Source organism: Periophthalmus magnuspinnatus, chromosome 12, assembly GCF_009829125.3.
Source record: "Periophthalmus magnuspinnatus isolate fPerMag1 chromosome 12, fPerMag1.2.pri, whole genome shotgun sequence".
NCBI lineage: Eukaryota > Metazoa > Chordata > Actinopteri > Gobiiformes > Gobiidae > Periophthalmus > Periophthalmus magnuspinnatus.
The window spans coordinates 17229574-17252333 of NC_047137.1; the positions used below are offsets into that span (position 1 = coordinate 17229574).

General features: G+C 42.4%; 1 protein-coding gene across 1 annotated transcript in view; it reads right to left on the bottom strand.

The window, feature by feature from the left end:
• Window positions 1-14450: 14450 nt before the first annotated feature.
• The window catches only part of LOC117379317 (DENN domain-containing protein 2A-like), a 28886-nt gene continuing 20576 nt past the window's right edge, over window positions 14451-22760 (bottom strand). Inside the window, exons 15-20 of the mRNA XM_055225603.1 lie at window positions 21298-21475; window positions 20303-20344; window positions 19392-19500; window positions 17433-17702; window positions 17137-17223; window positions 14451-15591 (exon numbers count right to left, since the gene is read on the bottom strand). Of these exons, the coding sequence (XP_055081578.1) occupies window positions 15560-15591; window positions 17137-17223; window positions 17433-17702; window positions 19392-19500; window positions 20303-20344; window positions 21298-21475 (718 nt within the window). The 3' untranslated portion in view covers window positions 14451-15559. The remainder of the gene's footprint in view (window positions 15592-17136; window positions 17224-17432; window positions 17703-19391; window positions 19501-20302; window positions 20345-21297; window positions 21476-22760) is intronic.

Sequence of the window (22760 nt, forward strand, 5' to 3'; positions counted from 1 at the left end):
CCGCCCGCCCCCCTGGATCCCTCCGGCCCCGCGTGACTCCCAAACGCACCTCTAATTACTCCACTTAACCATCCCCCTGACATCATAAATCACTATAGCAGAGGCACATCGGAGCGGATCTTAACGACAAAACCAGGACCGTCCGTGTTTTCTCGTTTTCTTTACAGCCAGCGGTAACAGCCCGTCAAACTGTTCAGCGTCAGCCTCCGCCGCCGTAAAAACTCCGAGTGTGTCTGAACGCGCCCGCTCAGGTAAACCGGATCAGATTACCCGGAGTATATCACTTTAGCAGATGCTCCGCGGGGAAACGTGATTATCGTGAGTGTGATTGGCAGTCGCGCTGTTAACGTTGGCGCGACATCTGTGAGGAAATGGAAAAAGGTTAAACGGGAGAGAGTCCGGCGGCTCACGCACGGACGCGAGCGAGCGGGTCCGGTATCGAAACGAGACACTGATCTGACTCCGCTGGAAAATGAAAAATAAAATAAAACGCATTACATTAAAGGATCTATTTCATATCTGGAGTTTTATTTGAAATAGTTCGAGAGCAGCTGGTAAAATGTAAGAAAGTGCTACTGCTATCGAGCGTTTAAAGGTGGAGTGTGGAACTTTTAGTGTGTTTGTCGCTATGGAGATTTGGAGTTACCGTTTTTTGCTTAAAATGTTTCGTCCATCCGTTTTTTTGTTGTTTTTTTTGCTTATCTGAGGTTGTGGTCGCAGTTTACGCATAAACTCCCAGACTTCCCTCACCCCAAACACTTAAAAGACACGTTTTAAGATGCGTTTAATGCCACACTGGGGAACATTTCAAGCCAAGCGTTAACATCTCACCCCGGGGAGTCGACGTGGACGGATAAACGAGTCTATTGTCCCGGTCCGCAGGGTTTTAAGTCTCTTCCATCCATCCATTTTTTTTTCTGCTTATCCAGGATGCAGCAGTTTACGCAGGGATTCCCAGACTTCCCCCACCCCAGACGCCTCCTCCAGCTGCTTCGGTGGGACCCCAAGACGCAGTCCCTCCGGCGTGTCCTGGGTCTACACCTGTAAATGAATTCGTGGAAGACAGAAAACATTAATATTATACAGCGGAACGTCCCAGGTTAAGTAATAACTATGGTTGCTATGGAGACGAGCAGGTTGTGTGTATTAATTGTTGCTTTAAAATATCGAAATTGCGTTAGAACTGTTTGTATTTCGCTGCTTGTGGTTCGTATTAGTCCCGGTTTGGTTCTGATTTAGTCACGGTCAGATCTGGGTTTGGTTTAGAGCGTTGGTTTTGCTTTTAATAAACGTTTTAAGATATTAGAGTCGAGAAAACAGCGCCACACGGGAGCTTTAAGAACGAGAAAAGGCATCGTGTCTTTAAAGGTGATGAATGGAGCTTTTACGGGGACACACACGGCGCCGTTTCGCGTGCGGACCACTTGAGCGATGCGTCTAAGATGTGATAGTGAAAGAAGAAGAAGAAGAAGAAGAAGAAGAGACCACCCAAACATCAAGGCCACGCCCCCTGCAGAATAACACCACTGTCCAGACGGACCTCCGCCGCACGAGCCAGACACTCGGGCCCCAGATGGAGAGGCAGATAACAACTATACACACAACACGCACACACAACACGCACACACAACACACACACACACACGTCACACACACCATCCAGAGACAAACAGACTGTCCAGAGTCAAGTATGAAAAACTACCCACTAACGAAGGAGCTAATACGCCTGGATCATTCTAAATAAACTATCTCTTCTTAACTATTTTCATTGTTAATTAAGTCTTTGTTCATGTTTTATTAAGGCTGATTAAGGTGCAGTTATAACACAGTGGCGCCTGAGTATGAACAATGTCATAAAACACACCAGCAAACAAAACTACGTCTTCAGTTCAAGTTTATTTCTGTAGGATATTTAAAACAACTTGAGCTACAGCCGTAAAAGTAAAAAAAAACAGATACAAATAACACGATACACAGAAAAGAACAATAAAACACCTGTATATTCTGTCTGACTAGTGTTAAATACCAGGGAGAAGAGGTGGGTTTTCAGTCTGGGGTTAAACTGTGTTAAAGGCTGAGAGGATCTGACGGACAGAGGGCGCTGTTCTATAGTCTGGGAGCTGACGTCAGGGATCTGGGTGGAGGAAAGAGCTGCAGTAACTCCCTCAAATAAAGAGGACCCATAGAGTCACATGTTTAAAGAGGACCCATAGAGTGCACAGGTTTGAAGAGGACCCATAGAGCGCACATTTAAAGAGGACCCATAGAGTCACATGTTTAAAGAGGACCTAAAGAGTCACACGTGTAAAGAGGACCCATACAATGACAGGATTTAAGAGGACCCATAGAGTGCACAGGTTAAAAGAGGACCTATAGAGTGACATATTTAAAGAGGAACCATAGTGTCACAAGTTTAAAGAGGACCCATAGAGCGACACGTTTAAAGAGGACCCATAGAGCGACACGTTTAAAGAGGACCCATAGAGCGACACGTTTAAAGAGGACCTAAAGAGTCACATGTGTAAAGAGGACCCATAGTGCATATATGTTTAAAGAGGACCCATAAATGACACTTTTAAAGAGGACCCATAGATTGACACATTTAAAGAGGACCCATAGAGCGCACATGTTTAAACACAATTATAACATTTTGAACTGACCTAAACATGACAAACACTTATAATAATCCAGACACAGAGTTATACAAATCCGTGGATTGTTTTTTCAAAATCCGTAACACAAAACATAACACAATTTACAGATAAAGCACATTTCAAGGCCGAGGGCAGACGAGCGAACCGCACTTCTCGGATAACGCTGGACACTTCTAATCATAAAACAGCTACAACTCTTAATAAAAAATGCATCTGTGTTCTGTTATTTTTCTTTAAAGCTAAAATGCTAAGCTAAATTCTCCCAGATCACCAGTTTGAAGTGAACATTTGAGTGTTTTTGTGAGTTGTTTATTCGGTCTGGAGCCTGACACTGGCACAGGAACAGGACACAATCAGACCTCGGACAGGTGCAGGTCATTGTTGAAGTGGCACATACTTCCTGTTTTGGAGCCGAACGACAATAAGTGGGAAAATGTCTCAAATACCTCCAACCAAATGATAAAAACGTCACATAAACTGAACTGTACTTAAGTCACACACAGACTCAATATGCAAATATATACTCACATATTCCAGAGCAAACCTGAGTCACTTTGAAGGATGGGTCAAATGAGCAAGACAAATTTCCAGAGACAACAATGTATGCACTTGTGTTCGCTTTGGTAAATTGTAAGATATTCATTTAAAATACGGCAAAACTGAGTGCAATTTAGATGCGTAGAAACTGTAAAAAAAGATAAAATGATCCTTTTATCCTTCCGCTTCATCCACTGCACTCCCAGAGATCATTACCGTCGTCGTGTCCTTGGGCAAGACGCTCAACCCACGTCGAATGTGTGAGCGGTTCCTTGACGTAAAGCGCTTTGAGTGTCTCGAAAGCGGAAAAGACAGACCGACAGGCCCGTCAACAGGAATGATGTGGGTCCAGGGGCAAGAAGCTTCACACGGACCCCCCTGTAATATAAATGAATCGACCCAAATCTGCCCTTTAGACCCCAGAACCCGGGACAGCAGACGTCTTTGTCCACTCCCCTGCGTCCCAACACCGCCGCCGTGTAAGCGAATGGAAAAAAAACAATCTCAAACAAGCTGTTCATCTTAAGTCTAAGCCTGTGCGATCCGAGGGCATGACTAACATCAGTGTAATGTATTGTGTTTGAATATGGACAGTTACGCCCTTCTGCCCCGGGTCAGTGTGCGTGTGGCCCGGGACAGCCACAGCCTGCCCCCCCCCGCGCCCCTCCCTCGCGTGGAGACTCTTACGTTTTCCTCCCGTTAAAAATGTAAAGTGAAATGGACAGAAGCCGAGCGGAAAAATAGATTCAACACAAATGCCGCGGGGTTTTTCTGCTTTAACTTAAGCGGTCTTTATGTCCGGCGGCTCCGTCTCGGCTCCTCGGCCCCTCCCGATGATTTCATGCTATCGGAAACTTGTACATTCCCCGGTACAATCTTACTCATCTGTGATTCACTGATCTTTCCATTTTGAATCGTGTTTATATGGCCCCATGTGCTGCAGGGCTTCAGTCGCTGTAAACACAATCTGGAAACATAAGATTTTGCGCTTTTTTCGCCTTCAGGACGCTCAAAACGCTTTACATCAAGGAGCCGCTCACACGTTCACCCTTTCACACGAACATTCAGGGGTGTAGCGACAAATTCTGGGCCCTAAATTATAAATTATGTAATGAAAAGTGCCTATTAAAGGTTTGGTGAGGGGCCCCTTCCTGCACCGGGCCCTTGGTAAACAGTACACTTCATCCCCCCTCAGTTCGACGCCCCTGCACACGTTTATACACCAGCGTACGCAGCCACTAGGGGCAAAGCGGGTTAAGTGTCTTGCCCAAGGACAAAATAACCGCATTCAATGGATCTGACCACTCAACCAAAGATGTTTTTTTGTGTTAAATGTGTTTTTTGTTTGCCTAAGTGAGTTTAAATTAGACAAAACGCGAAATTGGGTCCACGAGAATAAGACAAGACCTGATTTAGACAAATATAACATCACAGTCAAATGAAGCTAATCGAGGCTAACAGTTATAGCGGCTAATTTGGAGCCGAGTTTCATATTTGTAATTCTGACCGTGAGTATCATAGCAACCAAACAGCCAATCCGGAGTGATATTGCTGAAGCTAACAAACCTTTCTGCCTGCACCACTGGTTTAGTTGTCAATCAAACCTGTTGCTAACGCTAACTGTTCATGTTCTTATCTTGATTTATGGAGAAAATAGCGAAATAAAAACTCCAGGATCATGTAGAGCGGGTTAATACGAACATTTAAGACCAAAACGGCGAGTCTGACAGCGGCAGATACAGTCGATGGAGCAGGAAGTGCAGCCCGTGATCACTTTCTGTCTGGAACGCGGCGGCTAGCAGGTTAGCTATGTCCATTTATATAAACAGTCTATGATAAACACGCGTTTTCACTAAAAGCATCAGACGTATGACCTGCGACCTGTTTTATTATGTACGTCGCACTCTTTAGTAGCGTAAAGTAACGTCAATACACTGAAAAAAATCAACAAACACAGAGCGACAAACGTGTTCAGTGATGCTAACGTCGTTTTGAGCGAGATCCTACAGATTGAACAGACGCAGAAAAAAACAGGTGAAGTTACCGGAACTCTTCTTCACAAATTCAACTGCGAGGCTCCTCCCTTCTGCTGTTCTCCCTGTTAGCTCCGCCTCCCTCCTGTGTCACCTGTGTCTCCTCCCACCTGGGCGTCGGCTTACCTGATCTGACACACCTGAATCCAGTTTTTCATGCTTTCCTCACGCGTTTGTCGTTGATATTAGCCCAGTTAGTAAAGCAATTAATGTTTTCTGAGGTTTTTGTGTTTCCGTCGCTTTGTCCTGCGTCCAGGTGTCTCTGTTTGTCCCCTCACCTGTGGACACACCCAGCCCGATACTTTCTACACCTGTGGACACACCCAGTACTTACCAAATTGTCCTCAGTACCAGTACAGTTGAACTAAATACCATTCGTGTGCTGCGTTTGTGTCCTACGTAAAACCATGGCACGTTAACTCCTTTCTTTCGCCTATATTACTGCATCATCCTCTCCTCTCCACTTGTCTTCTCCTCCCTTTTCCCTCCTTTTCCGTCTCGCCCGCATCATTTCTCACGTTCCTCTTTGCCTCTGTCCTCTCTGCGTCCCTCTCGTTTTTACTCTCCCCCTCTCTTTCTGTCTTTCCCCTCCTCTCTGTACGCTCTCTCCTCATCCCTCCCTCCCTCCCTCCGTCCTTCCCTCTCTCTCTTCGTTCTCGTGGGGATGTGATTCAGCGCGGGGGCATGTGTGGCAGTCTGCAGCTGGACCGCGCACCTGCAGAGCCTCAGTCCGCACGCCCGGGAACGCCGCCCGTGAAATAAAACTCAAACTATGTCTTAAGTCGTACGTTTACAGCGGATGTGAACGCGAGAGACGCTTAATTAAAACGATTTTAAAAGACCGTTTGCATAAATGGACGTAGCTAACCCGCTAGCCGCCGCGTTCCAAACAACAAACGATCCGCTCTACACGATCCTGGAGTTTTTGTTTCACTTTTGTGTCTGTAAATCAAGATATAAACATTAAAAACAGACAAATCAGGCGCCTTATTTCCCCCGAGGTCGCTCCCGCTAGCGTTAGCAACAGGTTTGATTGACAGCGTTGCTAAGCGCTCACTCGCTACTAAACCAGCGGTGCAGGCGGTGCAGCTTCACTCCTGATTGGCTCTTTCGTTGCTATGATACTCGCGGTTGTAATTCCAAATGTCAAACTCGGCGCCAAATTAGCCGCTATAACTGCTAGCCTCGATTAGCTTCATGCTCGGTGTGTGTGTGTGGTTCCTTGATGTAAAGCGGTTTTAGGCTTGAAGATGGAAAAGCGCTGTACAGTTGTCCCTCGCTATGTCACGGTTCACCTTTCGCTGTTCGCTCTCGCTGTTTTTTTTGTTTTTTTTAATTCAATTTCACATGCTTTTTTACATTGTTTGAACGTGCATTGTGTCGTGCGTCCTGATTGGCTGTTGGACTGTAGACCATTGTGTCGTGCGTCCTGATTGGCTGTTGGACTGTAGACCATTGTGTCGTGCGTCCTGATTGGCTGTTGGACTGTAGACCATTGTGTCGTGCGTCCTGATTGGCTGTTGGACTGTAGACCATTGTCCATCAGTCTCCTCCGTGCCGTGTCTCCTGTCCAGTACAGAATGTGTTCAGACAAATTTACATAAACGTTGGATCTCAGTGTGACTCTGAAGTGCTGTACGTTCGCAATTCATTTTCTCCACCGACAAAACCCACAATGTCGATGAAACGTTCTGCACCGACAAAGACGCCGACGAAGGTTTGAACTTTGAGAGAGTTTAAACGAGAGAGAAATGTGAGAAAATGTTAACGCCTGTGTGAGAAAAGTGTATAAAGTGTGTGGTGAGGGACAAAAACAGAGAGAATAATGTCAAAAATAACGCTGATACTTCTTTATTTTTAGAATGTAACCCCCGCAATAAACGAGGGACAACTGTATAAAAATGTGACCATTTACCACATGTTCATGAAATCAATATTTAAACCCTTTTGTATTTGTTATTTAAAGGTTCTATATGACACAAAACTGACTCTTTTGAGCTTTAAATCGTGTTCTAACGCTGTTTTCTCCTCAAAAACAGACCTGGAGTTGTGTTTTGCTTCATTCACACAAGTTTGAGTCACATCTCCAAACCTCAAAACGCTCTGTTCCACCTTATGATGTCATCAAGTGCTAGTTTTTTCAAGTTAACAGCTCCTTTTACCTTTAGTTCAGTCGAGATAAGCGGCAACTCCGGGGACGGAAATGATCCAAATGATTCTAGAAACGAAGCCGCGTGGAGTTTAAAAACACAGCGGAGCACTTCCTGTATCGCCACACGATGACATCACGAGGTGGAACAGAGCGTTTTCAGTTTGAGAGAAGAACTTTGTGCGAATGAAACGAAAAAAAACACAACTCCAGGTCTGTTTGCGACGAGGAAACGACATCAGAACAGCGTCGTGTCGGCCGTTCAGACGCCTCGCCCTGTTTGACGTCAGTGACATTTTAGCTCAATTTCTTTAAGCGAAAAAAAAAAAAAAAACGCCCTAAATTTCCATATATATAAATTTGTTCCAGCGATTATGTTTTTAAAAGCAATCATCTCAGTAATTACTTTTGGTTGTTCATTTTCAACTTACACATGACACCATTTTTTCGCCTCGCATTTTCGTTTTTAAATTACACTTTTATCGCTCCTGGTTAAATTCTGATGGAGTTGGAGGCTCAGATGTGCTGCCAGTGAAGTCATTTAAGTTGAGAGGTGTGTGAGAACCCGGGAATAAATGATCTTAATGTGACAGGACACGTTTTTGGGTTTGAGTGATGTGAAATGCCCCTTGGTCCCAGCTCCGCCCTGCGCCTCTATAAACCAACGCAATCCAAACACGCAAACCCCCGAGATCTCAAAGCCCCGGCCTTTTAAACCTGCGCTGACACGTCGCAATCAGACGTGTGGTTCGCTTTTATAGAGACGATTAGATTTTCAAATGAGAGAATCTGGTGTCAAGTGTCTAACTGGGACCGTAGCGCTGTTTCCGTGATAAGAAACACGTGGATTGTTCTTGTTATTAGCCGTAGACTCGGGTTTTTATCAGGGGGCGGGCGGTTAAACCTGGTGCTAACGCGAGACGCAATAGCGAAATTAAAAGTCCAGACACGGTTTGGAAAAAAAATAAGAAAAATAAACAATAAAAAAATAAAATAAAATAAAGTAAAATCCAACTAAAAATAAGTAAATAAATAAATAAATAAAAAATAACAAAAAAAAGATGAAAATAAAATAAATAAAAATATCTAAAAAACAACTAAAAATAACAAAAAAAGATAATAAAATAAATAAATAGAATAATAAAGAAAATCAACAAAAATACCCCAAAAATAACAAAAAAATTATGAAAATAAAATAAATAAAAATAACTAAAAAACAACTAAAAAATAACAGAAAAGATAATAAAATAAATAAATAGAATAATAAAGAAAATCAACAAAAATACCCCAAAAATAACAAAAAAAATTATGAAAATAAAATAAATAAAAATAACTAAAAAACAACAAAAAATAACAGAAAAGATAATAAAATAAATAAATAGAATAATAAAGAAAATCAACAAAAATACCCCAAAAATAACACACAAAAAAATTATGAAAATAAAATAAATAAAAATAACTATAAAACAACTAAAAATAACAAAAAAAGATAATAAAATAAATCAATAGAATAATAAAGAAAATCAACAAAAATACCCCAAAATAATAATAATAATAATAATAATAATAATAATAATAATAATAATAATAATAATAATAACAACAACAACAAAAAACTGAAAAAAAGAAAACAAACTCAAAATAAATAATTAAATTAATAAATAACAGTCAGGGTCAGATGCTCCACCGCCCTGCTCCACAGCCCCGCTCCACAGCCCCGCTCCACACTGAGGTGAGCTGTGAAACACCAGAACAGGAACTGAGTTTGAGAAGGTCATTGAATCCAAACCATAATTACCTCCGCTGTGATGAGCCCTGAGAACGGCCAGGTGTTTAGCAGGAAACACTGACACGCAATAGATTTACATTTGAACACATCTGTACTCCCCCAATAACAAAGACCAGATCAAATGAAATGAAACTCTGACTGTAAATGTCTAAAGAGCAGACGTATCACCTTGGGAGATCACAGTGTTTAAAAGCTCATTTTCATTCATCCATTTTCTTCGTCTTATCCGGGGCCAGGCTGCAGAGGCAACAGCCCAAGCAGGGACTTCCCTCACCCCAGACACGTCCTCCAGCTCCTCCGGTGGGACACCAAAGCGTTCTTAGACCAGTCGAGAGACATACACAGTGTGTCCTGGGTCTTCCCTGGGGCCTCCTCCCAGTGGGACATGCCTGGAACACCTCCCCAGAGTCATCCAGGAGGCATCCTGAGCAGATGCCCGAGCCACCTCAGCTGCTCCTCTCAATGTGAAGAGGTTTGACTCCGAGCTCCTCCCGTGTGACCGAGCTCCTCACCCTCTCTCTGAGGGTGCGCTCAGCCAACCTGTGGAGGAAACTCATTTTGGCCACTTGGATCTGCGATCTTGTCCTTTTCATCATTACCCAGAGCTCATGACCATAGGTGAGGGCAGGAACATAGATTGAGGTAAATCGAGAGCTTTGTGTTTGGAATTGGCTCCTTCTTCACCACAACAGACGATACAGCGACAACATCACTGCAGACGCTGATCCGCCTGTCAATCTCACGCTCCATCCTTCCCTCACTCGAGAACAAGACCCCGAGATACTTGAACTCCTCCACCTGAGGCAAAGACGCTCCACCACCTGGAGAGAACCATGGCCTCAGATTTGGAGGAGCTGATTCTCATCCCAGCTGCTTCACACACGGCTCAAACCGCCCCAGCGCCTGCTGCTGGTCTGATGAAGCATCAGGACAACATCATCTGCAAACAGCAGAGATGAGATCCTCTGGTCCCTGAACTGGACGTCCTCCAGCTCCTGATTGCACTTAGAGGTTCTGTCCATAAAAACAAAGTGACAAAGGGCAGCTCTGAGTCCAACTGGGAACAGGCCTGAAATACAACGAGAACACAGCTCCTGCTCCGGTCGGACAGGGACAGATCTGGAGGAGACATTGGGCCGTGTCCATCGTGGGGTCCACTGGGAGGTGCTCGGGGAGTCTGGGGTCTGGGGTCTGGGGCTCTTTGTGCTAAGACTTCATTTGCAAAAACAGATCATGACTGAGTGTTTGAAAAAATAAATAAATAAAATACTGGGAAGCAAACAGAAGCTGGTAAGAAAAAGTGATTCACCTGTTTTTACAAATGAACTCTTCTCTTTTTCACAATCTCTTATAATCAACAATAAACAATCATTTTCATTCCTTCAACACTATTTGGTTATAATCTTTTAGACAATACAACATTTTAGACAATATCTCGCCCCATATTTCACACACAAGTGCAAGAATGTGATCTGCAGAACCACTTGAGCCGTCAAAGGTCAAAGGTTCATCCTCACACGCCTCTGTCCCAACGCGGAGCCGCACAGGAAACAAGTCGACTTTCGCTCATGAGCCGGGCCTTTGTCTGGACCAGAACAAAGAAATGAACTGAAGCAAAACACATCAGACGACGAGGAAAAGGCGAACACACACATGCAGCGGATAATTATGGTTTAAAATCTGTCCAATAGGCAAAAGTTTTAGAGTTTGGACGACTGGGGGATTATAACACTTTTCTCAAACACATTTTAAACGAGATGTGAATAACAGAATAAGAAAATGTGGTTAGTTTTTGTTTGTTTTTTTGGCTCGTTCGCTTGTTCATCGACCCGAAAGTTGACTCCTGTTTCGATTAAGTTCTGTTGTTGTTGCGTCCTTAGGCAAGACACTTCGCCCACGTTGCCTTGTTAAGACGCCCTTAACAAAATACAATAAAATACAATAAAACAGGATGGATTCATTTAAACAAACTCATTTGTCGCTTCTTCCAGGCTTTACCGAGAAAAGATGCCGACTTATAAACATTAGAATTAAACAACCATTTCGTCTTGTTGTATATAAATGGACGTAGCTAACCTGCTAGCCATCGCGTTCCAAATAGATGCTGATCATTGGTGCACTTCCTGCTCCATCAACTCTGACTCCAGTTCACTTTCTATTGAAAATCTGTGTCCTCTCTCTGTCTCTGCTGCTGTCAGACTCATTTTGGTCTTAAATGTTCGTATTAACCCTCTACATGATCCTGGGGTTAATTTTTTTGTTTATTTTTTAAGTTTTTTTGAGGTATGTTTTTTTTTTTAATTATTATTATTTTTTTATTATTATATATTTTTTGGTTATTTTTAGGTTTGTTTTTTTTTGTTTACTTTCTTTTCTTTTTTTTTAAACCCGCTCTACATGATCCTGGGGTTGAATTTTGAGTTTTTTTGTTGTTGTTGGTTTTTTTTTTAGTTATTTTTATTATATTTTTTAAAGTTATTTTTCCCTTTTTTGTTCATTTTGTTTATTTATTTATTTATTTTTTTTTGGTTGTTGTTATTTTTAGTTATTTATTTTTGTAATTTTGAGTGTTTTTTTTTTCATTTTTATTTATTTATTTTTTTTCATTTTGACTCATTTTGGTCTTAAATGCTTGTATTAACCCTCTCTACATGATCCTGGGGTTAATTTTTGAGTTTATTTTTTTAATTTATTTTGTTTTTTGTTTTGTTTTTAGTTATTGTTTTCTTTTTGTTTGGTTTTTTTTTGTTATTTTTATGATGTACATTTTGATTATTATTATTAAGGTTTTTTTTTTGGTTTTTTTTTATTTTCTTTTTTTAAACTCGCTCTACATGATCCTGGGGTTGATTTTTGAGTTTATTTAAAATTATTATTATTATTATTTTTAGTTATTTTCCCCTTTTTTTGTTGATTTTGTTGATGTTTTTTGTTATTTTTAGTTATTTATTTTGGTTATTTTAAGGGTTTTTTTAAGGTTTTTTTTTGTCATTTTGCTCTTAAATGTTCGTATTAACCCTCTACATGATCCTGGGGTTTTTATTTCACTTCTGTGTCTGTAAATCAAGATATGAACATTAAAAACAGACAAATCAGGCGGCGTCTTTCCTCGAGGTCGCTCCTGTTAGCGTTAGCAACAGGTTTGATTGACAGTGTTGCGGGAAGGGGCGTTACCTTCAACAGCCTCGCTCCTGATTGGCTCTTTGGTTACTATGACACTCGCAGTCGGAATTCTAAACATGAAACTCGTCTCCAGATTAGCCGCTATAACTACTAGCCTCGATTAGCTTCATTCGACTGAAGCTGAACACAACAATTCGCGTCTTTACACCGTCTGTGATCATTAAACTTAAAGATATTACGTATTATTACATGATTGTACTGCACTTTTACTGCACAAACGCGGCGCCGTGACCCCGTAAACTCACCCAGAACACACAAAGCACTGTCTTATTTACGATCGCGGCGATTTGCCAAAAACAGCAGCACCTTTGTGATGTAATGTGTGTGTAATGTGTGCGTCTGTCAGCTTCAGCAGGTGTGTAAATGTGTCCTCGATAAAAGCAGGTCATCAGTCGTACAAATCCCCCGCGGCGGCGTTCACTCCCACACCGTGTTCAGACAATCAGCCCCTGTCCTCTCCACCTGAGCGCCGCTTCTGCCGCTTCTGCCGCTTCTGCCGTTTCTGTCGACAAAGACACTGCGGCCGAAACCTCTGAGTGTTTGTGAATCACAGACTAAAATAAGAACAAAAGATACAAATAAACTTTACACGACGACAGAAACACGAGCGACGTTTGGTCCTAATGGAAGAATCTGACCAGTGTGAGGAAGGAACTGAGTACAAGTACAAGTACTGAAAATACATGCTCTGAGTACACACTATACACACTGTGAGTAACACGATCTGTACTTTTTCATTTCATGGTATTCAGAGTACATTTACTTTTTCACCTTGCAGTATTCAGAGTACATTTACTTATTCAGAGTACATTTACTTTTTCATTTGGCGGTATTTGGAGTACAGTTACTTATTCTGAGTAGTTACTTTTATATTTCGCAGTATTCAGAGTACAGTTACTTTTTCATCTTGCAGTATTCAGAGTACAGTTACTTATTCAGAGTAGTCACTTATATATTTGGCGTATTCTGAGTACAGTTACCTTTTCAAAGTACCGTTACTTTTTCATTTGACGGTATTCAGAGTACAGTTAATTTTTCTGAATACAGTTACTTTTATATTGGGCAGTATTCAGAGTACAGTTACTTTTCAGAGTACGGTTACTTTTTCATTTGGCGGTATTTGGAGTACAGTTACTTATTCTGAGTAGTTACTTTTATATTGGGCAGTATTCAGAGTACAGTTACTTTTTCATATCGCAGTATTTAGAGTACAGTTACTTTTTCATTTCGCAGTATTCAGAGTACAGTTACTTTACTTTTATATTTGCAGGTTTAGTTTCTCTGAGCAGTGACAGAACAAACAGTGAAACAAACATGAAGCCGTTTTTAATCCTATGTTGTATTTTTACTTTATAATTTAAATACAACTCTGTGTAAAAGTACTCAGAGTATTCAGACTGCAGTACTCTGACCGGCCCATGTGACAGATTACATTACAAACACATTTTAACGAGAGTATGCAGTATTCTGTGGTTAAATACTCCTCTTCCGTCTCTGTGTGTGGTGGAGCCTGTGGGCACAGAACAGCAGCCACACCTCAGTCAACCTGCCCCGGGGCAGACACGGCTCCTCTGTGACTCATTATGAAACAGTTTGTACGAGTCGTAAGTCATTGTTTTTTTAGTTTGACAGATGCAGCTCTTCACACTGTAGACGCGCAGTGAGTCTTATGTTTTAGATTTTTAAATGAGTTTTATTCACTCGCTCCATAAAGAAATGTTTTTATGTCATTCATCTCATTAAAGCAGCACTGTGGAACTTTTCAGGAGGAGGGTCTGAACTCAGCCTCATTTATCTGGATCTAGACTTATGTTTTAGTGTGTGGGTGCGTGTGTCTGCATGTGTGTGTGTGTGTATGGGTGTGTGTGCATGTGTGTGCGTGGGGGTGTGTGTGCAGGGGTGTGTGCAGGGGTGTGTGTGTGTGTGCATGGGGGTGTGTGTGTATGTGTGTGGGGGTGTGTGCATGTGTGTGTGTGCGTGTGCATGTCGGGGTGTTGGGGTGCATGTGTGCGTGCATGTGGGTGTGTGTGTGTGTGTGTGTGTGCACTGTGAAGTAGTTTGTGTGACATTTTTCCATGAAAAGTATTTTATAAATAAAGTCTGATTTGTCAGTGGTGGAGAGTAACAGAGTAAAAGTAGTAAAGTACTATACTGAAGTACACATTTTATGTATCTGTACTTTATTTAAGGACATATTCAGATCTGTGGAGAGGCGTCCCCTGTTCACAGCAAGTAAACAACACAAACACATGTAACTGAATAAATGCAAGATGGATAAGTTTAATGCCACACTGTGGAACATTCCAGGCGAAGATACAGCTGATCAGAAAAGTTACACAGTGTACCTTTAAGTCTAGGGCTGCATTTACAGCTTGGTTTAGTTCTTCTGCTTTAGTCCTGGTTTAGTCCTTCTTTAGTCCTGCTTTAGTCCAGGTTTAGTCCTGGTTCAGTCCTGGTTCAGTCCAGGTTTAGTCCTTCTTTAGTCCTGCTTTAGTCCTGCTTTAGTCCTGGTTTAGTCCAGGTTCAGTCCTGCTTTAGTCCTTCTTTAGTCCTGCTTTAGTCCTGCTTTAGTCCTTCTTTAGTCCTGCTTTAGTCCTGGTTCAGTCCTTCTTTAGTCCTGCTTTAGTCCAGGTTTAGTCCTGGTTCAGTCCTGGTTCAGTCCTGGTTCAGTCCTGGTTCAGTCCTGGTTCAGTCCAGGTTTAGTCCTTCTTTAGTCCTGCTTTAGTCCTGGTTCAGTCCTGGTTCAGTCCAGGTTTAGTCCTGCTTTAGTCCTGCTTTAGTCCAGGTTTAGTCCAGGTTCAGTCCTGCTTTAGTCCCAGTTGTGTGAACCTGATCCTCGGCCTGAGTCTCAGGTAAATCCAGGTCAGTGTTTGGCTCTTGTGCCATATCAGGTCTGTGTAACAGACGCTGTTAAAGGTAAAGTTTAAATTATAAACGTGTGGTTTGTGGGGACGTGTTCACTCAGACGTCGTCTTAAACTAAACACTTTAAAACACTCTGTACTTTTATTCAAATGCGTTGCCAAAGGAGCAGACCACAGTGAGCAGAGGCTGAATCTGTTTACTCAAACTCTGATGTCACTGAAAAGAAGCGGGAAAATGCAGCGGGGCTTAGAGAAGAGGAACTACTGCCCCCTACAGGCCGTGTGTGGTCACTGCAGCCTCCTCAGGGCCACAGTCCAAACACAGACGGCTCTGTTATGTCACAGACGAGGCTACTTCTTGGACAGAAACTTCATTTTGTTTCCTAAAAAGACAAAAATGGGAGAATGTGTTATTAAAAAATGAAAAAAATAAAATAAAAATCCCAAAACATATTGCATTTAATGTGCGTGGTTAGTACTGTCTATGGTAGGATTTAAAAAATAAAAAATAAAAAATGAAAATGATGAGGATGAGGTTATAAACAGGAGGTAAATCTTTGGTGTAATTTAATATGGTTCATTAAGTTTAAGTCCAAGTTTAGTTCTGGTTTAGCCCAAGTTTAGTCCAAGTTTAGTCCAAGTTTAGTCCAAGTTTAGCCCAAGTTTAGTCCAAGTTTAGTCCAAGTTTAGTCCAAGTTTAGCTCCTGGTTTAGTCCAAGTTTAGTTCTGGTTTAGCCCAAGTTTAGTCCAAGTTTAGTTCTGGTTTAGTCCAAGTTTAGTCCAAGTTTAGTCTTAGTTTAGTCCAAGTTTAGTCCAGGTTTAGATCCTGGTTTAGTCCAAGTTTAGTCCTGGTTTAGCCCAAGTTTAGCCCAAGTTTAGTCCAAGTTTAGTCTTAGTTTAATCCAAGTTTAGTCCAAATTTAGCTCCTGGTTTAGTTATGGTTTAGTCCAAGTTTAGTCCTGGTTTAGCCCAAGTTTAATCCAAGTTTAGTCTTAGTTTTGTCCAAGTTTAGTCCAGGTTTAGATCCTGGTTTAGTCCGAGTTTAGTTCTGGTTTAGCATGAGTTTAGTCCAAGTTTAGTCTTAGTTTAGTCCAAGTTTAGTCCAAATTTAGCTCCTGGTTTAGTTCTGGTTTAGTCCAAGTTTAGTCCAGGTTTAGTCCAAGTTTAGTTCTGGTTTAGTCCAAGTTTAGTCCAGGTTTACTCCAAGTTTAGTCCTGGTTTAGTCTAAGTTTAGTCCAAGTTTAGTTCTGGTTTAGTCCAAGTTTAGTCCAGGTTTAGTCCAAGTTTAGTTCTGGTTTAGTCCAAGTTTAGTCCAGGTTTACTCCAAGTTTAGTCCTGGTTTAGTCTAAGTTTAGTCCAAGTTTAGTTCTGGTTTAGTCCAAGTTTAGTCCAAGTTTAGTTCTGGTTTAGTCCAAGTTTAATTCTGGTTTAGTCCAAGTTTAGTTCTGGTTTAGTCCAAGTTTAGTCCAAATTTAGTCCAAATTTAGTCCAAGTTTAGTTCTGGTTTAGTCCAAGTTTAGTCCAAATTTAGTCCAAGTTTAGTTTTGGTTTAGTCCAAGTTTAGCTCCTGGTTTAGCCCAAGTTTAGTCCAAGTTTAGTCTTAGTTTAGTCCAAGTTTAGTTCAGGTTTAGCTCCTGGTTTAGTCCAAGTTTAGTCCAGGTTTAGTTCTTGTTTAGTCCAGGACCAATGCTCTGAGTGGTTGTTCAAACTGAGACTATGTTTAAAAAGTAGATCACTACATTTAAACAGTTTTCAAACAGCAGCTCAAACGTGGGTTCGGGCTGATGTTAACAGGTTCATTAAAGACTTTAGCCCCGCCTTTAGCTCCAGAAATATCCAGCGCCACCCCCTGGACAAACCCTGTACGTACAGTTTCGTCCTGAGAAGTGAAAAATCCTCGTGGGAACATTTGGATTTTTGTTTCTTACCCAGTCCTTTGAGGAACCTGTTGACGCGTCGCTGGTCGTTGTCGTGGATGGTCAGGAGATACTCGCTGACTCGGACTTCAAACAGACCTGATCAAAACACAAACATCACTATCGATAAAACTGTAGTACATTTTTGAAGTATCTCAGACGACAACTAAACTGTTTATCTGCTGCGACTTTCTCTTTTAATCTCACTTTTATGATGATTATTTATGTTTTGATTTGTTTTTATTGTGATTTTAACGTCTTTCTCATTTCATCCCTCCTCCACCCTTCCGTCCCGCTCGCCGCAGTACCTCTCAGGGCCTGTGTGTGGCGCTCCCTCTCCTGGACAAACCACCCAAACATCTGCGTCTCCATGAAGACCTCCAGGAAGCGCCGGATGCTCTTGGAGGGGATGGCTTTCCGGAAAGGGTCCCTCTGGAAGCTGCAGGAGCCCGGGGAGGAGGAAGAGGAGGAGTAACCGTCCTCCCTCTCTCCTGTGACGAAGAGCGGGTAATGTCCCACCAGCTCCACGAAGAAGCGCACGAAGGCCTCGGAGACGACCGTGCTCAGATGGTCGGAGTCTACGGCGGGAAAACAGAACGTTTATTTATTAAAACGTGACGAGTTCGACTGTGACGCCGACTCAGGGTCTGGAAGTGCAATTTATGTTCAGTTTTCACATAGACTTTGGAAAAATGTTAATATTAAGAGTTCAAAGGCGTCGAGGAGGCTACCCTGCTACGTGCTAACCAGCTACGTGCTAACCTGCTATGTGTTAACCAGCTACGTGCTAACCAGCTACGCACTAACCAGCTACGTGTTAACCAGCTGTGTGCTAGCCAGCTACGTGCTAGCCAGCTACGCGTTAACCAGCTACGTGTGAACTAGCTACGCGTTAACAGTTTATGGACTAACCAGCTACGCGCTAACCCGTTACGCATTAACCAGCTACGTGTTAACCAGCTACGTGCTAACCAGCTACGTGCTAACCAGCTACGCGCTAACCTGTTACGCATTAACCAGCTATGTGTTAACCAGCTACGTGCTAACCAGCTACACACTAACCGCTATGTGTTAACGAGCTATGTGCTAACCAGCTACGTGCTAACCAGCTACACGTTAACCAGCTATGTGTTAACCAGCTACGTGTTAACCAGCTACATGTGAACTAGCTACGCGTTAACAGCTTATGGACTAACCAGATACGTGCTAATCAGCTATGCACTCACTAGCTACACACTAACCACTATGTGTTAAGGAGCTATGTGCTAACCAGCTACACGTTAACCAGCTACGGACTAACCATCTACGTGCTAACGAGCCATGCGCTAACCTGCCACGCATTAACCAGCTACATGCTAACCAGCTAACTGTTAACTGACTATGCACTAACCGGGCTACGCGTTAACCAGCTACACACTCGCTAAAATCCATAACGTGGTTGTTTGTCTAAAAAAAGCACATTTAAAACACAAGATTCTGCAAAATGTTTTAATAAATTTGTGGTTTATAAAGTTTCAGAAACAGATTTTAAATAAAATTATAGATCTTGTTGTCATTATTTAAACTGTATAAAGAAGTGGACTAGCAACACTTAGCAACACTGCCAATCAAACCTGTCGCTAACGCTAACGAGGGCGAGCGCAGAGAAAGAAAGCGCCTGATTCATGAGTTAATACGAACATTTAAGACCAGAACGACGGGTCTGACAGCAGCAGAGACAGAGAGAGGACACAGTTTTATAAAGAAAAGTGAACTGTTTGGAACACAAGAGTTAGCATCTTAGCTATGTCCATTTATATAAACAGTCTACAGTTACCACATAGTTCATTATCCCGGAGCAAACTTTAAAACTTTCAATATCTTCTTAAAGTCTGTGAGAAAAATAAATGGGGTCATTTTGTCCCAGGACTGACGGGCTCCTTTAGCTTAAATCAAAGCTAATCGGATTGGACTGAAAATTGGCCTTAACTGGCTTAGCTAACTGTGAGAAATGTTCCTGTGTACAAGTAGTAAAGTGCTGTACTTAACTATAATTTTGAGGTATCTGTATTTTACTTAAGTACATTTTACCGTGGCTACATTTTACTTTTGTACATTTGAGAGCAGTATCTGTACTTTCTACTCCACTACATTTTTAAACAGGTACTTAAATATCAGATTAGCCGATTTTTTTCTTGTGGTACTTTTACTTGAGTAACTTTTTTAACCTCTGTATCTGTACTTTTACTTAAGTAACAAAATCCTGCAGCGTCTGTAACGTCTCTTACCGTTTGCGACCGGCCCTCCTCTCTCGCTCGCCAGCTCTCGTCTTCTCTCCAGGACGTTTTCCAGAGCTGACTGAAGTTTGCACGGGAGAATAGAGTCTTCATCGTCCAACTGAAAGTAACACGATAAATGACGTTAAAATGTAAAATCGTACGTTTATATCACAGTCTCAGATGAAGGGCAGAGGATTATTTTACTCTATGGATGATTCACTGTTTCAGAAATAACTCAACGTAATAGAAAATCCTCATATTTTTCGGCTCTATGCTCGACAGCGCCCTCTACCTCTCTGTTAGCGTCCCTACTTCCTGTTAGCGTCCCTACTTCCTGTCCAGTTTTATCTCTGTGAAGTTTTTGCTAAGTTACGCTAAAATGAATAAATATTTAAAGATGAGGCAGTGACACAGAGCTGCAGGCGGGCTAGGGGTCAGAGGTCAGAGGTTAGAGGGTCAGACAGTGGACAGAGAGCCGCAGGTGCGTTAGGGGTCAGAGGTCAGGGGGTTAGGGTCAGACAGTGGACAGGGAGCGGTGGTTGGATGTCACGTGTCAAACACTACACAAATAAAATTAATACTTCACCAGAGACACTTCGGTGTTTAGAAATAGACATATTTGTGTCTCGATGCTAACGCTAACGCTAATTTTGAGGCGTAATAAATATTAAAACAACACCACAAACTGAAGTATTCTACGTATAAAAACAGGAAGTCTTTATTTTAATTTATTTGAATTTGAAAGGCTGTTTATTTTATGTTTTCCAATTTTAATAAATGTGACTGTTAGCCTTGCGACACAGTGAGCTAGCTAGCATGCTACTGTACACAGAGTTAGGTCTACAGGTCTGTACGTTTGGCGTATTCATTTTGTGGTTTGTGGTTGTGTTATATAAATAAAATTGAAGTGAATTACACACCTGTCGAAGAAACCGTCTGCTCCCGAGATCAACGACTAAAACCTGCACAAAAACAAGACACGGAAATGTACGATCTGCAAATGTAAAACTGATTTAAAGTGAAACCAAACACCTAAACTCCGCCCACAACCACAAATAGAGCTGTTAAACTGGGCGGAGCCTGGAGGACTAAAGGGGAGAGTGAGGGGGGGAGGGACAAGGGGCGTGGTCTGGAGGACTAAAGGGGAGAGTGAGGGAGGAGGAAGAGGGGCGTGGTCTGGAGGACTAAAGGGGAGAGCGAGGAGGGAAAAGAAGGGGCGTGGCGGACTAAAGGGGAGAGAGAAAAGAGAGGGCCTGGTCTGGAGGACTAAAGGGGAGAAAGTGCGGAGGGAAGAGGACTAAAGGGGAGAGTGAGGGGGGAAGAAGAGGGGCAGAGTCTGAAGGACTAAAGGGGAGAGTGAGGGGGGAAGAAGAGGGGGGGGGGTCTCAAGGACTAAAGGGGAGAGTGAGGGAGCAGGAGGACTAAAGGGGAGAAAGTGAGGAGGGAAGAGGAGGGGCGGGGCGTGGAGGACCAAAGGGGAGAATGGGGGAGGAGTGAGAAGGTGCGGGGTTTGGAGGACTAAAGGGGACCGTGAGGAGGGAGGAGAGGGAGGCGGGGCCTGGAGGACTAAAGGGGAGATGGAGGGAGGAGAGAGGGCGTGGTCTGGAGGAGTAAAGGGGAGAAAGTGAGGATAGAGGAGATATAAGTAATAGCGCGATTGGTCGAATAGGTATCAAACTTCAAACTCTGCCCCCTACAGCGAGTCTTTGTAACCAGAGACACCTGACTGTAATCTGGGCAGCCTTGTGTGGTGTTACATAGTACTTGAAATCACAAAGTCCACTTAAAATGCCAGAAAAAAATGACTAAAGACGGTGGGCGATGCTTTTCAAACACACATAAATATATAGAGAGTTGTTGTTTGTTGTTAGTGTTTAGTGCCACTTTGAATTCCGTGCGTTGTCGTTCTGCTGACCTCCTCTAGGGGCAGTTCAGTGAGGTGGGGCAGGGAGCTGGACAGGAGGCCCACGAAGAAGGGCGTCGGGGTGCACACGATGTCCAGCATGTCGGACGGGAGGACGGGGACGTACGTGTGCTGCCAGACAAACGGATACAGCAGAGCGAGTACTGCGTGACAACACTGAGACAGAGAGCTGCGGAGACAAGAGACGCAGAGTGAGAAAACATCGATAACACGACCGAGCTACACGAGTCAAACACGTCACACACGCCGCAGCTCGAAAAATACTCAAGTAAAAGTACGAACATGAAAAAATCTACGTAAAGTACTTAAAGAGTAAAAAGTACTACGTATTTTGCAGAAGGATTTCGTCATTTTTTTAACTGTTTTTGCGTATTTCTGTATTTGTTTTCCTCAAATTTAGCACGTTAACTTACTTTTCAGACCTAAAACGTAGTTGCGTAGAAAGTACAGATACTGCGCTCAAATATACTGAAGTAAAAGTAAAAAGTACACACTGTAAAATGTACTTAAAGCTGCACTGCGTAACATTTCTAGTGGAGGGTCCGCCATCTGCTTGACCTGCGTTTCTCCGTGGAAATGTTACAGCTGTGTCTGGAATGTTCCGCAGTATAAATTAAATCTGTCTCATCACGAGGGAGACGAGTGGGTGACGGCACGACGCTACGTTACGGTTCAGATCTATGGAGTGGCGCCCCTGTTCACAGAAGGAAAGACTGTGTTTTTAAGCGAAACAAACGCTGTAACGGATCAGTGTCAGATGGATGTGTTTAATGTTATACCACGGAACTTTCCAGGCAAAGCAAAAACATCTCCATGGAGACAAGTAGGTCGCGGACCCTCCACAAGAAAAGCTGCGCAGTGGACCTTTAAGTAAAGCACAGACACCTAAAAGTTTGACATAAGTGCAGTACTTTTCTACTTGTACTTCATTATTTTCCACCACCGCAAATTAAAGCTTCTAGTGCAATAAAAGCTGCACTATGTAACTTTTCTGATGGAGGAATACTGCAACTATTTGTCTCTATGGAGATGTTAATGCTTTGCCTTGACTTCCCCACAGTACGGCATTAACTGTGTCTATCCCCATGGAGACAAGCTAAAGGTCAGATCTGTGGAGAGGTGACTTTTTTGCATAGTTTTGTTTCGTTTTTGAGCAATAAAACACTTATAATTGAATGAACGTAAGATAGATATATTTATTATCATACTGCGGAATATTCCAGGCAAAGCAATGACATCATCAGAACTGTGTCTCACCAGAAAAGTTCCATAGTGTGCTTTTAAATTCAAATTAATGGTCCTATATTGCGCAAAATTGTCTCTTGTGAAGCTTCAATCCGTGTTCTAACGCCGTTTCCTCCTCATAAACAGACCTGGAGTTGTGTTTTGATTCATTTATTATTAGTCTGCAACATCTCCAAAGCTCAAAACGCTCTGATCCACCTTGTGATGTC